General features: G+C 33.8%; 1 protein-coding gene across 2 annotated transcripts in view; it reads left to right on the top strand.

The window, feature by feature from the left end:
- mahj (LisH and WD40 domain-containing protein mahjong) overlaps positions 1-16,506 on the top strand; it is a 305,108-nt gene that overhangs the window by 80,518 nt on the left and 208,084 nt on the right. For both annotated transcript variants that reach the window (XM_090369657.1, XM_090369658.1), the window contains exons 5-10: positions 1,388-1,501; positions 1,904-2,041; positions 3,223-3,441; positions 4,874-4,969; positions 10,949-11,155; positions 15,874-15,975. In XM_090369657.1, the coding sequence (XP_090225783.1) occupies positions 1,388-1,501; positions 1,904-2,041; positions 3,223-3,441; positions 4,874-4,969; positions 10,949-11,155; positions 15,874-15,975 (876 nt within the window). The remainder of the gene's footprint in view (positions 1-1,387; positions 1,502-1,903; positions 2,042-3,222; positions 3,442-4,873; positions 4,970-10,948; positions 11,156-15,873; positions 15,976-16,506) is intronic.

Raw genomic sequence — 16,506 nt, forward strand, 5'->3', positions numbered from 1 at the left:
GTTAATATGGTAATTAAGTAAAAAAAAATCGTTTATATGGGGTGCTAACCCCATATAAACGTGGGAAGAAGGCGAAGATAAAGAAGAAGAATTGTTTATTTTTTATTAAATTTTGTAAAGTATTTTTAATTTAAAAACTAACATATTTTACAAAACGGGTTATCTATATACTAAATACAGTAATTCTAAAAATCGTATTTTGTTTATTTTTTGAGTATTGAAGGCATGTGGCCCTCAGCCTAATGCAAAGTAGCTTATATGGTCCATGTTGCAAAACGAGTTTGACATGCCTGCCTTAAAGGATGATATTTACTGTACAATGTCATCTTCTTTTGGCCTTGGCAGGCATACCCTTTTCCAGTCGTCCTCTTTTGCACAATATATTTCCTGTTTCTCTGACAATAGAGTTGTTGACAATAACCACCTCCTGTGGAACCAGCACAATTCTTGATTGGGAATTGCCGTAAGCTCTGCCATTGAGTTGGGCAGCTGAAAGCTTAATCGCCTCCTCCCGTTTTAATTCTTTTGAGGGTATCTATCCTATTCTTCAAGCATATGTATTACGCTGTCAAGTTTGTTATATGTATTACACTGTCAAGTTTATGTTATATGTATTACACTATACTATTATGTTCGTAGAGTTTTAAATTAGTTATAGCCTTACTAGAAATAAAATTTCTTAGCTACTTATGTGATTGGAATCTTTGAGCTACTTATTTACCACAATTAAAACTCTACAATTCTATTACTATGCACTGCACTACACTACTAGTTACTTGATACTGTGTTCATAGCAAATCACCGATGCAAAAGCTCTATGAATATTAAGTTGTAACTTCCAAAAGTTCTACAAATATTAAGCTGTAACTTACAAAATCTCTAGTTAAGTTTAAAAATAAGTTAACAGATGTGACTGGGACTGTTAAACTATTTATTGAACACAAGTTAATATAGTAATTAAGTAAAAAAAAATCGTAAAATTTTCCAAAAAACTTATTATTTTCCAAGAGCTCAAAATTATTCTACTTCATGGCCTTGAACCCAAACTCTTGTATTACTATCTAATATCAACTATCATCTTATTATAATGCTAGGCGATGCTGTTCTGATTTATGGATGGCAAATATGGACTTGAAAATGTAATTTTCATATTAACATAAAACAGGCATATAATGCAACTTATATTATAGTATATGTATAGCACTCTGCATAATGGAAGACGAGCTACATGATCTATTGTGATGAGTGATGTCACAAACTGTATTATCTTTGTAACAGTTCTTCCATGTATTTTTAAATCTAATCTACTTCAATTTTTTATAGTTTACATTAAATATATATATTTTTTATTTTAGCTTTAACATTATTTTTATTTTCCAACTCATAGCTTGTGAACAATTATATTATGCATCGAGACAACCGAGAATTAAACACTATTGCATGCCGGCTGCTCTTAGATATTTTACCTGGCTTGGAAACATCCGTTGTCTTCCAGGATACAGTATGTATATTTTAAATTTCCATTATGATTTAGTAATAAATCATAAATTGTATTGAGTAATGTGCAAAGAAAATTGCACATTTTTCCAGTTTTTAGTTTTTCCAGTTTTTAGTATATAGTTATAATTTATATTAATAGTGGAGAGAGTTATATGAAGAATTGCTAGTTTTATTGTTACAGATTAAGAATTAGGAAATTTACAAACCTTTTTCATTTTTTAAAGAAGCAGAAGTGTAATTCAATCCTTATAAGTGTCTATTCTTTCTTAAAAGGAGGATGTTCAGGAGGATTGAACTTAAAATATGTAGTAGTTACACCATATGAGATATTTATTATTACTCTTGTGAATAAGAACCAAAATTAAGATATATTTGATTTGATTGTTTACTGCTGTTTTATTAGGAAGGTTTAGTGCAAAGGTTATTTCACTGGGCAGAAAATGCTCCTAATCCTCTCCAGTCATATGCAACAGGTCTACTTGCTGCATCAATGGAAGTGCAGGATATTGCTACGAACTTCAGAGAGCAAAATTCTCATTTGGTAAGTTTCAGTTTTAATGTTTGAATTTGCTCTGTAATGTTATATATATATTGTGAAATACTGAAACACTTCCATGATATGTGAGAAGTATAATGTATGAAGAGTCAATGTCATTAGTGAAGCTTGCTGAGATAAACTCTAACAAAGCATGCCATGTTCAGTTGCCTGTTCACTTCTGCAGGAAGAAGTAAAGATTTTTTTGTCAGATGATATTACTTGCCAGTTCAATTTGTATTATTAAAGAAAAGGAACAAGAGCAGGTTAACATGAAAGCGTAAATTGTAAGGTAGTATCCTTCACATACCATAGGTAAGTTAATTCATAAACTAAGTTTTTCAAAATTCATCATGTTCCGAAAAGTTCTTTCAGTATGATGTTTTCAACGACATTGCTTTGTGCTTTTTCTAGAAATTCTTAGCACACACAACTGGAGTTTTGGGTTGCAGAAAATTTTTGTGGTGTGCTGGAGACCAGAGAAATTTGTAAATTGTGGCAGAGCCACAATGAAATCAGTTTTTTTTTTTTTTTTTTTGAGTGATGCTTGCTTCCTTATATCATTTGCCATCACTAATACTAAATCACTGTTTTTTAAGTAGAAACAGTATCTAGATATGCTTGAATTATTACTAGTGTGTATCAAAAACATAAATAAAAAAAAAAGTCCATGATCAACAGTTTTTCTGAAATTAGATTGTGGGCTTAACATTCTGCTTGCTAAAAGTATGGCTCATGTTGATATCATTTATGTCATGACAATTTTTATACAATTGAAGTTATTTTATTTATTTATTTTTTTTTGTTAGTTGTTGGCGCATCGGCTTCTGTGGCCATAATGCACCCCCCAAAGTTTTTTTTGCATTTTTACACTGATCCAAGCCCGAGGTGGGATTCAAAACCACGACCTTTGGGTTGCCAGGCAGGCACTTTACCCACCTGGCTAGCCTGGTTGGCAATTGAAGTTATTGAGTAATATGCAATTGAAGGTATGAGATCAATATTGGTCTATTATTTTTTTTTTGTCTTTTGGTAAATAGCTGAGCATTAAAGGTGTATCTTTCTGTGCATAACCCGAGTTTGTAATCTTAAAGCATTTTTGAATAATTTTAATGATAGACCAGATGTATGTCATTTTAATGGATAAGTATGTTTTTGGCATAGTTATATAGTTTTTGTTTTGCTAGGTACCAGTAATGCTTCAAAGACTTCATTCACTGAGTAAGCAGTATTTTAATGAAATTAAAGGTGATAGTGATTCCACTTTCATCGATCGACCATTTGCTCATTTAAACAAAGAATCTGAAAGTAGCAAGTCACCAAGGTCACTTTCTTGTGAATTCAAGACGCCAGATAATAATCCCGTTACATTATCTCCAAGGGATCAAAGTCATACACCGATAAAGGTAGCCTATATGAATTATTCTTTTATATACAGTATACAATTTTGATTATAACTTGATCCTAAGTTAATTTTTGGAAAAAAATTAGATGTGAAAAATTGTGTGCATTATTTCAGTTTCAGATCTTAGCTAAGGTTCCTGTTCTGTGCTGATTACTGTAATAAAAACCTTGAAACTTGGGGTTGTTTGGACAGCACAGTCTAGCAAATATATTGATTCAGAACATTTTCCCGAATTGCATGCAACAGCAGATATATAAGATTTTCACTTTGTCCTTTAAAATTCTAAGAAACACTCAGTTGATACTGGTGCAGTTCTCAAGAATACTGCCTTGATTTTTTGGGTGACTGTTCATGGGCATATCTTACAGCTTATACATTTTGCAATGCTTTTTTCTTATAACATCTGTCTTATTGATGTTAAATTCAATGATATTCTGAGTATTACACAAATGAGTTATTGTCAGATGTATTGGCACTTTTACCCCATGTAAACATTCACACACAAGCTAGACTTCTCTACCATTTCATACTTTTAGAGCCTCTTTAAAATATTTTTCCCCTTTTCAAATGTCAGTATTTATGTTCTCCATGTCAGTGAGTTATTGGTTTACCTGAAATTCAGGTAGGTTAAGTACATTTCTTAGCTTAAAGTGTAAACATTTTTTTAAAAAAATTAATCATGGTATTTAAGATGTACAGCAATTTAAAGTGCTTATTGCATAATTTTAAATGACCCTATGTGAGTGGCCTTCACTTCTAAGACATATACACACCTTGATGGTCCCAAACAGAAAGTTTTAATTTACTTAGACTATAATCTAACAGACCCTGTAATTAATTGAACATTTGAACCAGAAGTGTTTGTTTGTCCAAAGATTAAATGAATTCAGTTTATAGTTTTCCTCACTTAATGGTCACTTGCATCATGAATCAGTTTTAAGCTCAACCAATGTGACAAGTTAATCTGGTGCAGATTAATAAAACTAAGTAAGTTCTCTAAAGTAGGCCTGACATAGCCCAGTGGTCAGGTGCGGGAGTGCATAGCACGCGTTCCTTGAGTGGATTGGAGTTCAAGCCCGTGACTACTAAATACGATAAATATTTGTATTGACAATTTATTGTAAACTCTACTGACTTGGTTGTCGTGCCGGAGTATAAAGAAAAAAAAAAAAAAAAAATTTATTTTATTTATATCCAGTATAAAGAGAAAAATATTAGAACTTCTGATTAACCAATTTAGGTAAGCTTTCTAGCTTAAACTTAACTCTGTTCTCTGTGTTTTGTGCTCTGTACTCTGTGCTCTCTGTTCTATAGTTTGTTGTTAAAATTTATGTATTGCCCTAACTCAACAGATGAAAAGAAATGTAAATATGTAATGTAGTGGTGAACATTTGTACAGAGCTCTGCATATCTTTATATTCCGAATTTCACAGGATTTCAAGACTCCTCCAGATGCAAGTCAAAGTTCGTGGACTCCAGAGAAAAATCACATTCTACGGACTCCTGAAAATAGTCAAGATTTTAAACCTGTAAGTGTTTTTACAATTGCTAATGTAGTTTTAAAGTGGAAAGGAAGAATTTAAAAATTAAAACTGTGTTGGTAGCATTCCTTTTATGACTTGATTACATTGGCCTACAGTAATATTGGGCTTTGGCTAATTATGTGTGACCTTCTTGTATGTTAAGTTCAGAAGTGATACCATTGCATACAGGGATTTTGCAAAATGTTTATTTTTATGTTTTTGATTAAAATAAAAATGTAATAAAAATAAAATATTTGAATAAAATACACAATGATAATGCATTTTTTAAATTATTTTATTATTGTAGATTTTTCTAGGATGGTTGCAAAGAGGGAGCTCCTCCTCACATTAGGCATTCTCAACACTTCTATATGGCTCCCATATAGAAGTGTTGAGAATGCCTAATGTGAGATGCTGTTATTAGATAAGTGGACATCAGACTGTTGGAAAGTGTCCTCTATGCTGTTTTAGTCTGTATAGAACAACCTAAGTAAAATTGTTTATTTCTGTTTGTAAGTTTTGGAGTGCAATGTAACAACAAGAAGTTGTGTAAATAAACGTGACATATTCTGTTACACCTGTGGTAGCTTTGTTGGGAAAAAAAAAAAAGGAAAACATACATAATTTGTTAAAGAGGTGTATTTCGCATATTTTACGATAAATATGTGTGGAGCCCATGCTTATTTCGTATGGGCTCCACACAATTTGCAGCACTTGTGTTGAACAGTTGAGGAAGTAGACAAACTTTTGCAGTTCATATGAAGATCTAAATGATTTGGTGAGAGATTTATATCTTTGAAATTCTGCAGAAGGCCTAGAAATTAAAAAACCCCACTATTTCCAGGGAGAATAGATTTTTTTAGCTTCCAGTCTCACGATGTCTGTACCATGTCAGACACTGTGAGAAAGAATTTATTCCATACTTCTCTCAGAAGAGATGAGACAGCAAGCAATTGAGCGAGCTAGAGGTTCACCTGTTTACTGCAGCAGTATTTCTGGATTAGACTACTTTAGGAAATGAGTGGAGTCTGTTCACTGATTCCTCCAAAACTATCCTGAAAGCTGTTCTTCTGAAGGGCATTTATGCTTCTGTTCCAGTTGCACATAGTTTTCTTAAAGGAGAGTAGGAAAACTGCAAATATTTTATTGACAGAGCTAAATATGAAGAACATAATTGGCTTCTTTGTGTAGATTTTCAAGTTGTGTAGATTTCATGTGAAGTTCATTCCTTGCATTCCCACATAATACTTTTCTTTTCTAGAAAATCTTGGTTCTTTAGTGAGGCCAGCAAGTATAAAACAGAAGGAAATAAGATATCTGGTTAGGTAAAACATAAATATGATGGCTTATATGGTGTGTAATGCATAAAAGAAAAACCACAAAGCATTCATTGAAGACCCAAAGACATGGAATTTATTCCAGAAATTTGGCAGATCTGCATAAATGTTTACATTTGTATTAATATTCTTCTCTGTTCTTCACTTTGGTTATGTACATTTTATTATAAAAAAAAAAAGTACTCAAATTTTGATAAATTATATTTTCTCTATTTTAGTAATTTTTTTTTTTTTTTTTTTCAATTTGTGGAAAATTCATATATAATGCAAAAAATGAATGCCAGTTTTGAAATTAGAAAATAGCTTAGAAACCCTGTTGTACAAGTTTCAGTTTGCAGGCCTGTGTTATTCTTTTCTCTGTTTTTTCAGTGTTATTTTTTGATCATTAATTCAAATTAAGGATTTTGGTTGTTTCATTTTAAAACAGTCTTGGTGTTCAGTGTTATACTTATATAATTCAGATTAAAGTTATTTAAAATATGAATTTTCTTAAATAAGTTAAATTCAATGCAACAAGGCATCATAGGTTTAAGAGTTCAAATAATCTATATAATATTGGTGTGAACACACCATAGATCACTCTTAAAGGCAAAAAAATACATTTGTAGTGTAAAAGGGCATCATTTATCTGTATCTCATATTGTGCTCCTCCTTTACAATGAGTTGTCATGTTTTGCACTACCTCAAATAAATAACGATTCACTAAAAGAAAAGACTATTGTTACTTATTCTCAATGAGCACCACCACCCAGACAGCACCGTTTCAAGGCCTGTTGGCCTTTCATCAGTGGGTGGGCGGGTACCCTGGTATTGCAGGGTACCTGAGCGTATCTGCCTACCCACCGATGAAAGACCAACAAGCCGTGAAACGGTGCTGTCTGTGTGGTGGTGCCCATTGAGAATAAGTAACAATAGTCTTTTCTTTTAGTTAATCGTTATTTATTTGAGGTAGTGCAAAATATGGCAACTCATTGTGAAGGAGGAGCACAATATGAGATACAGATAAGTGATACCCTTTTACACTACAAATGTAGTTTTTTGCCTTAAGAGTGATCTATGGTGTGTTCACACCAGTATTATATAGAATTTTCTTAAAAGAAAATTGCCATAATGCAGGATGACTGAAATTGTTTTTGGAAAAATGGGTGACAGAACCTTTATCATCCCTGCAGTTTATATGTATTACTCTTTTAAACACTTTTCTAATACATTGTTCTAGCATTAATATCTGGACACCTGCATATCTTCAAATAACCTTTATTTACAGGAAAAATAATGTGTGCTGAAACCTTTAGCCTTTATGACAGCCACTAATCTCCATGGAACACTCCCCACTAGTTCTTTTTGTAAATGTCTTCAGATATTTTCTGCCATTTGGCCTTCAAAGCAGCAACCAGATTATTTTATTATTTTTTTTTGAGCAGTCTCTCCTCACATGCACCTGACAATCTAGTTCATCCCAGAGGTTCTCTGTAGGATTGAGGTCAGGGGTCTGGGCTGACCAGTCAATCACAATGTGAGCAGTATGGTGTGAAGTGTTGTCCTGCTGATGCAGGTGTGTGCCTTCCCTGATGTGTTGCCACAATGTAAGTAATGCATTACTTACCAGGACATCTAGATATATCTCAGCATTCAGCTTGGAACCATGAAAAACACTGCCTTTACCAATTTACAGGAAAATTTTATCAGGATGATAGAATCTGGCAAGTGGCTTTCTCCAGGCATCTTCAATGCTCAGGCCTGGCTTGTCAGACTGGTAGACAGTGTTCCATGGCTCTTCACTACAAAGCACAACTTTTCATTGGTCATTGGTCCAAGAACAGCAGAATCCTGCACACTGTACTGGTGCTGACATGTGCCCCAATCATTTCACTGAGGGCTTGTGTGTGAATGTGTGCGCGCTGTGGCAATGTCAGCTTGCATTCTGAGAAGATGATTGTTCCATCAGCTTCAGAGTTTTTCGATGTTTTGTAATAGTTTCAGCACTAGTCCACTGCCATTTGCAGATTACATCAATAATTATCAGCCTAGGGATTTTCTGCATTGGAAATCTGTTAACTCTGTCGATTGTGTCATCTTACATTCACAATCCTACTGCTGTCTCCTCAAAGGCCTACGAGCATATTTATAGTTGTCTAATACCTGGTGCTTGGGTAGGATGTGTGACCTATGTAGGATATGACCTCCATATAGAAAAGGCGATAAAAGGGAAAGTGGTGTTTATTTTTTTAAGAATTTAATGAATGTGAAGAAACCTCACTCCTCCCCACACATGGAATTATAAGGACTTTTTCAGGATAACTTTTTTTTCAAGATAACTGGGAAAAAAAAAAAAACTTTTTTGTCTGAACTTAGGTTCTGATTACAGTGTATGATTTCATTAATGGGGGGATACTTAGTAGATACATTAATTCTTGCAGTATTATACAGTGTTTTCCATTTATCACATAATGCATACGCTGAGGTAACGAAGGCATTACTGAAGATGATGTCACTGGATATGGACTGAGAGATTTTTAGCCAGGGAGTTTTATTGTGACATCGGTGGTATTTGAGCAGTAGTATTACATTTATTAGGGAAATATGTATTATGGGTTTCCTTCAAAAGAACCTGTTTATTTTGGAACACTACCTTTCATCCAATCATGTTTCATTGCCAAATGAAACTTATTAATAAATATCCAAACAGGCCTATATCAAACAAGACAAGAAAAATATGGAAAACTCACACCAATAATAAACATACTTCATAAAGCTGCATGAAACACATTAAAAATAGGAGTGAACACTTGTCTATATGAGCAAAAGTGTAATTTTTGTTAAATTCTGTATTTCATTTTCAATAAGTTTTGTTGTATAAAAACTGGGTTACATTTTAATTAGATAACCTTGTATAACTTCTTTTGATCAGTTTGCTATATCTTGAAGGATAGAGGCAGTCTGATTGTGATTATGTGTTCACTAATATTGTTCTATTTATTGATGTCTTTTTTATCATTTGAGATAAATAATTTACAATATAACAACAGACTTTTGATTAGCTTCTTTTGGGTGCTATCTGAAACCTTTGGTAAAGTCAAGATTCAGAATTCCTGATCTAGTCTCAAAATAAATGGCTGAACTTCTTTAAATTTTAATATTAGTATTGGGATATATTTAATAATTTAATATTTGTGATCTATTACAGAGGGCAAGAAATGGAACAAGTTTTTTAGCTTTTGTAGTAATTTATCCTTCTAAGTAATTAAATTTTGCCATTTGTAAAATTGAATTGCATATCATAATTACTTCAGTTTTAAAGTCCTAGATAATGTCTTTCATACTTCATATTAGAAATGCTTATTATCTAAATTTTTAAAACAAGTTATAATACTGAGTAATTTGTATGAGAAGCCATAACATGATAAATAAAGAGTAGACAAGGTATATCATAGTTTTTCTTTATCAAGCTTAATAAATTAACTTATTATTTTAATTTAATAGTGCTGGAGCTTGTCTCTCATATCCATATTTGTGGGTTGATTTGCATATTTTGTGAACTTTAGAGAAATTTAAAAATTTCTCTAGTCATCAACAGGAATCAAAGTCGGACCTCTCCAAATGAATAGCAGATGGAGACTGTAATGCAATCAAGCTACACTGGAGGATATTTGACTGTGTGTTTGTTGGGTTGTATTGTTGTTGATTTTATTGCTTAAGATGCATGAGCATCTTGGGCTGAATTGCATGTGTAATATGTTTGTACAAGTGTTTGTTTTTGAGTCAATTTGCAGGTTGAAAAAAAAATTAGAATAAATAACTCACAGAGAAACCTTCCTCCTGCTATCTGAGATTGGCTAATTACAAAGAAAGAGAACATTGAAACAAAATGTTGTATCGGGGAATGAATTACAACCTGGAGGGTTTTTATTTATTTATTTATTTATTTACATTTTGGGTAGTGGCCAATATACATGCATAGTGCATTTGGTGCAAAATCTACATTTATTTTGCTAAATGATCCTATACATGTATTAAAAATATTTGGTTATATTATTGATCTAAGGTTGCTTCTTCATTGCAAAGGGTTATGCTTTTTGTTATTAAATTATTATCAAAATGAAAATGTAATGTGAGCATTCTGAAAATATACTGCTCAAGTTGTTTTTATAATCTTTGGAAAAAATATTGTAAATTGTCTTAATATGAATCCAATCAAATGAAAGTGAAAATGTCGCATATCAACTCTTCTCCACACTCTCTGAATTTGACATGCAGTAGATCCTTGTGGCCAAAGAATATTGTTAAATGAGACTTTGGGCAGCTGGTGGAGTGTAATTTCCTTTGGTGATGGGGAATCAAAGTGCTTTAATTGATAATTTTGGTGCTTGGTACCTTAGTTTTCTTTTATAGTACTGACACCATGATTCATCACCAGTAAAGATATATATAACAAAAAACTCTTACCTTCAGTGTTGTAATGAAGAAATTATACTGTTGGAAAACAGTTATGCAGTCTTCCCAGTTTTCTTTTTTATTGTTTCTTTTTATTTAATTCAGCTAGTATAATTTAAACAAATACCTGCCTAAATTATTTTATGCTGTAACATCTTTATTGATTTGGGCTAATGTGTGCAGTTAATTATATATTAATATATTTATTTTTTAGAGGAGAGCAGCATCACTCTCTCCTGCTAGAGCAGCTTCTCCATTCAGTAGTATTGGTTCCATTGTTCCCCAGAATGAATGTTCCAATAGCAGCTGGGCAGAAGTTGAAGTATATATGATTGGCTCTTTCCAGATGTTTCCTCTAACACCTGCTATGCAGCAAAAATTTATCTTGCAATATTTGACACCCATGGGAGAATATCAAGAGGTAAAATTCTTTGAGCAACTGGGCATAAATTATATTTTCAGTATTCAATAATTCTGTATAGAATTACTCTCCTGACTGAGAAAATGTTTATAATTTCTTTTTTGTATCTTGAAATTGAAATACCACCTGCTAAATTCACTAACTAGTGAAAGGAAACACTTGTATTTTAAAATTGAAACGACTTTACATTAGATATCAAATTAAAAATCTTACTTTGAAATAAATTTTCACTTTCTGCAATAAAATATACAATTTGTAAAATTGAACTTATCTCTATTATCAGTCATTATTGCACCCTGTTTTTGGCCAATAGGGCTATGCTGATGATTTGTAAGCTCTGACCTAGTGCTGTGCCTGAGTATAAACAGCATTTTTTATTTAGTCTGTGGCATAATTCAAAGGGTTCCTGTACCTATCATTTGCATTTATCTTTTTCCATCCACCCGTACATTAAATAAAGAACAGCGCCTCCGTAGCCAGGGTGAAGGAGCAGCAATGTGTAGCACATGCTTCTTGATTAGACTGGGGTTCGAGCCCGTCACCACCAAATTACGGAGGATGCGGAAAGGTCAGGGAATGACCACCGCATATCCCAGAGCAATATGGCCTTAGTTGCTAATGCTCCTAAAAAAAAAAAAAAAAAACAAATAAAGATCATTTATTTATAATTGTAGATGAGATGTTTGAAAGTTATCCTTTAGTCAAAGAATTATTGACTGTTGTTATTAACTTCCACATATTCTTGTGTAGGTTTGAAGTTTAATTTATGGAAAATTTGGATAATTTATGGAGAGGTAAATGAAAGAAGGAAGGGTGACAATAGTTATTTAATTTTTAAATTTAATTTATATTTGGTTTATTTATTTTTTGGTTAGTGTGACACAAGCTTGTGTAGTATTGTTCCTGTTGCACCCAAGTTTTTTATTGTAAGATCATAAATCAACCTGGCCGATGTAAAAAAATTGTCGAAATATAATGAAAATTGAATATCAGGATAATTTCTTTGCAAAACTACTGCAAAGTTTAGCACAACAGATTCACCTAGACTGTGAGTAGCAGTTATATCTTTTGCTTGTTTTCCCTGATATACACCGAACAGTACACAAATCCTGGCTTGGTGCTCATGACCCAGGCTTTGTAGCCAAAGTGAATTGGCTTACTTCGGATGAACTGTTTACAGCCATGTTTACCAAAATAGGGAATCACTAATTCATCGATAGATGTATAGGTATTGGGCATATTAAATAAATTTTTTGGTTGAGAATATCCATAATAGGGCGTAGTTTGGCCATTTTGCCACCCTGAGCTAAGTTGTTATCCATTGCATGAAATAAATTTTTGAAACTTGTTTTCTTCAAACCTGTTATGTTGCATTGATCCTGAAACTAAAGCATTGTGTACGTCTTCACTTTCTTCCCAAAACAGTTCTTCTTCAGGGTAAAGGAACGTAACCACTGAGCAAAAGAATACCAACGAACACATACAATTTGTTTGTTGGTAATTCAAATCCTCAAACTTTTGTTTGGCTAGCATACATGACCGTATATTTTACAAGTTCTTCGACTAAGGACTTTTTCATAAAAAAGATCGAAAAACTCAATTGAATGTCTTTCTTTTGATAAGGTTAAAGGGGGTGGCATAGTACCCTTCAAGTCAGTTTTGGGAATAACAGGACTAAGATCACCATTTTCCCATTGAAATTTGCCAATTTTTAGCTTTTCTTTTAGGCGAGTTCTTTATTTGGGAAGTAGTTTCTTTAGTTACTTGAATATTAGATTGACGAGAATATTTACTTTTTTTCTGCTGATATACCTTTTCTCCTCATCTAACTCTTCATTCTCTAAAATTCTTTGTTTTGACTTCTTAGAAAACATAAATTTGCCCTCCTCCCATAACTGTCTGCTATTCAAATCGTTTGGGTCATAATCTTCTTCATCATTAGAATTGCTGTCAGTATTCTCACCATCATTATCCAGAGGAGTAATATTGATACCATCAGGCACTACTGTATCATTTTTTAAGTCAAAATTTTCGATTTCTTCCAATAATTCAGCAGTACACAGTGGTTTCTTCCTGAAAAATAAAGTATATTTATTTTCCTGGAAAATCATTACATATTCTATTCAACATAAAACTAGAACAATATCAAAAATGTTTGTAAGCAACTTTGTTCCAACAAAAATGTATAACAAATAGAGAAAATAATTAACTAAAACCAACTTACCAGTAATTGGTTACCAATCTCATTGGTGAGGCAATGAGATTGGTAATCAATGGACACTGCTCATCGTGGACTGATGTTATTAGTGGAGTCCCTCAGGGCTCAGTGTTGGGTCCATTATTGTTTTCTGTATTTATAAATGATATTGATGATGGTATATCGGGCTTAATGTCCAAGTTTGCAGACAATACAAAGGTTGGCAGGGTTGTCAAGGACACTACTGACACTATGCTGCTGCAACAGGATCTGGAAAGGTTGAGCAGATGGGCTGAGAGGTGGCAAATGAAGTTTAACATTGACAAATGTAAAGTACTACACATGGGAAACAGCAACCCCAGAGCAACGTATCAACTCTGTGGTACTACACTGACAGTGGTAGAGAATGAAAGGGACCTGGGGGTGGTTGTGCAGGCAGATATGAAGTTCTCTGAGCAGTGCAGACGGGCTGCAAGAGTAGCTCATGGAGTATTGTCAATGATATACAGGAATTTTTCCAGCAGGGATAAGGAGGTGATTATTCCATTGTATAAGGCGATGGTCAGGCCACACCTAGAGTACTGTATACAGGTCTGGAGGCCTCATTTCAAGAAGGATGTAGAGCTGCTGGAACGAGTACAGAGAAGGGCAACAAGATTAGTGAATGGAACAAAGGGGTGCTCTTACGAAGAAAGGCTTAAGTTTTGCAAATTACAGTGTGTGGAGACTAGGCACCAGCGAGGTGATCTGATAGAGGTGTATAAAGCCTTGAATGGTTTAAGCATGCTCAATGCTGATGGGATTCTTCCTCTAGCTCAGAAAAATCACCTGAGAGGGCATAAATTCAAATTGAGGAAAGACAGATGTAGGATAGACGTGCGGAAATTTGCCTTTAGCCAGCGGGTGGTTGGTTGGTGGAACAGACTTCCATCTCTTGTGGTGGAGGTTGATAGCCTAAATAAGTTTAAGTCTCAGCTGGACAGGTATTTTGAACGAACAGAGGGGTGAAGTGGAAGTGGGTTTTTTTTTTTTTTTTTTTTTTTTTGGCTGATGCTGCATGCTGCATAAGCTTGCTTTCTTGCATCAAATGCCTCTACTAATGCTAATGCTAATATTGTGAAGACATGTCGGGACACGCAAGAAATCATTCCAAATTGCTGCACTTGTAAACACGCATGTACTCTTTGCGGCTAAAATATAACATTACAGCAGACGTAGACCTACATCTCAATTTTCCGTATTAATGTAAGAGCCATCTATTAGTTGGGTGCTGAACTAGAGAGATTTTTAAAAGATGGGTCATTAGCAACCCATCTTTGAAAAAGACTTGGGGGTAATTGTACAGTCAGATATGAATTTTTCAGAACAGTGCAGACAGGCTGCCAGAGCAGCTCATAGGGTCTTGTCAGTGATATACAAGAACTTTGCTAACAGGGATAAGGAGGTATTTATCCCTTTGTATAAGGCAATGGTCAGACTTCATTTTAGGAAGGATGAAGAGCTGCTGAAATTAGTACAGAGAGGAGCAATGAGATTGGTGAGGGAAACAAAGGGTTGCTTTTACCAAGAAAGGCTTAAGGGCTGCAAATTGCAGTCCAGAGACTAGGCACCTACAAGGTGATCTGATTGAGGTGTATAAGGCTTTGAATGGTTTGAGAAAGCTCAGTGCTAATGGGATTCTTCCTCTTGTGAGATTACATGCTTAAGGGGGCATAAATTCAATTTAAGGAAAGGCAGTTGCAGAATAGATCTGCGGAAATTTGTCTTTAGCCAGCAGATTGCGATACAGACTTCATCTGTCGTAGCTTAAATAAATTCAAGGAAGAACTGGACAAACCTTTGGAGAGAATGGATAGGTGAAATGAGAAGTTTTTTTGTTTTTTTTTTTGTTGATGCTGTATAAGCATGCTTTCTTGCATCATATGCCAATAATTCAGCTATTAATTCTTGTTGTACTAATGCTATTAATTCTTGTTTCTTGCATCATTTTACTAATGCTAATACTGATATTTGTAAGTAATGTAGCTCAACAATTATAAGCAATTAAACTAAAGGATTGGTAATGTGCTGAACACCCTCTACAGTTACACTGAATATTTTGTTGACTTGGGCAGATTCTTACTTATGATACACCCCATCCCTCTTAAAAAAAAGGCGCCTCCGTAGCCAGGTGGGAAGGAGCAGCAGTGCGTAGCACACGCTTCTTGATTAGACTGGGGTTCGAGCCCGTCACCACCAAATACGGAGGATGCGGAAAGGTCAGGGAATGACCACCGTATATCCTGGAGCAATATGGCCATAGTTGCTAATGCTCCTAAAAAAAACCAAATAACAAATAACAATAACAATCTTAAAAAAATATACAGTATATAGTACAGTTTAAAGACGTTTAATTTTAATTAATTTGTTCTTTATGGGCCTTCTGAAAATGCAATATTTAAATATATATTAATAATTACATTTACATCTCATTGTTAAATGTATTATTCTTCAATGAATTTTTATTATTATTGTTTTATAGCTATTAAGTATTGTCTTCGAACATAATGCACTGTCCCTTATTCTTCAGTATGTGAATTTAAAGGAAAACCATGATGTGAGATTAGCCTTTGAGGCACTGAAGGTTAGTATTTTGTGTTTTTTTGTATTGCTTAAGACTGCTTCAATAAAAACTTTATTAATTTGAAATGCAAGGTTCCACAAAATGTTAACTTCTAATTAAGTGGTTTTGAGTTATCCATTAAGCATATATATATTATATCTAATAATCACATTGAAAATAAAATAGAGAAAAAAATCAGACAGAATGTTTATGGCAATTAGAGCTGTAAAAGGCATCAGAACATCAGTAATGGGAAGGAATGCAAAAATAAAACTAGAACAAGAATAACAACTCCTATTTCAGATGAGTAGAAAGCTGGTATTATAAAATAACAAATTATGGAAACTGGGATCGGAGAGCAGAAATGAGAAAGAGGATGCACTGCAAAAGACTGAGCTGTCCTCTGATCAGGTGATGGTGGACAACTCAACAGTATTGAGAAGGTTTCTCACAGTGATAGTCAAAGATGGACCAAGTATCACTTAAACCATATTACCTGTATACCACAAATAAAATGCATAGGTTACTGGTCAGATATTTCAGGAATAGCTA

The sequence above is a fragment of the Mastigoproctus giganteus genome, chromosome 3 (genome assembly GCF_048544385.1).
Source record: "Mastigoproctus giganteus isolate SK-2022 chromosome 3, ASM4854438v1, whole genome shotgun sequence".
Lineage (NCBI taxonomy): Eukaryota > Metazoa > Arthropoda > Arachnida > Uropygi > Thelyphonidae > Mastigoproctus > Mastigoproctus giganteus.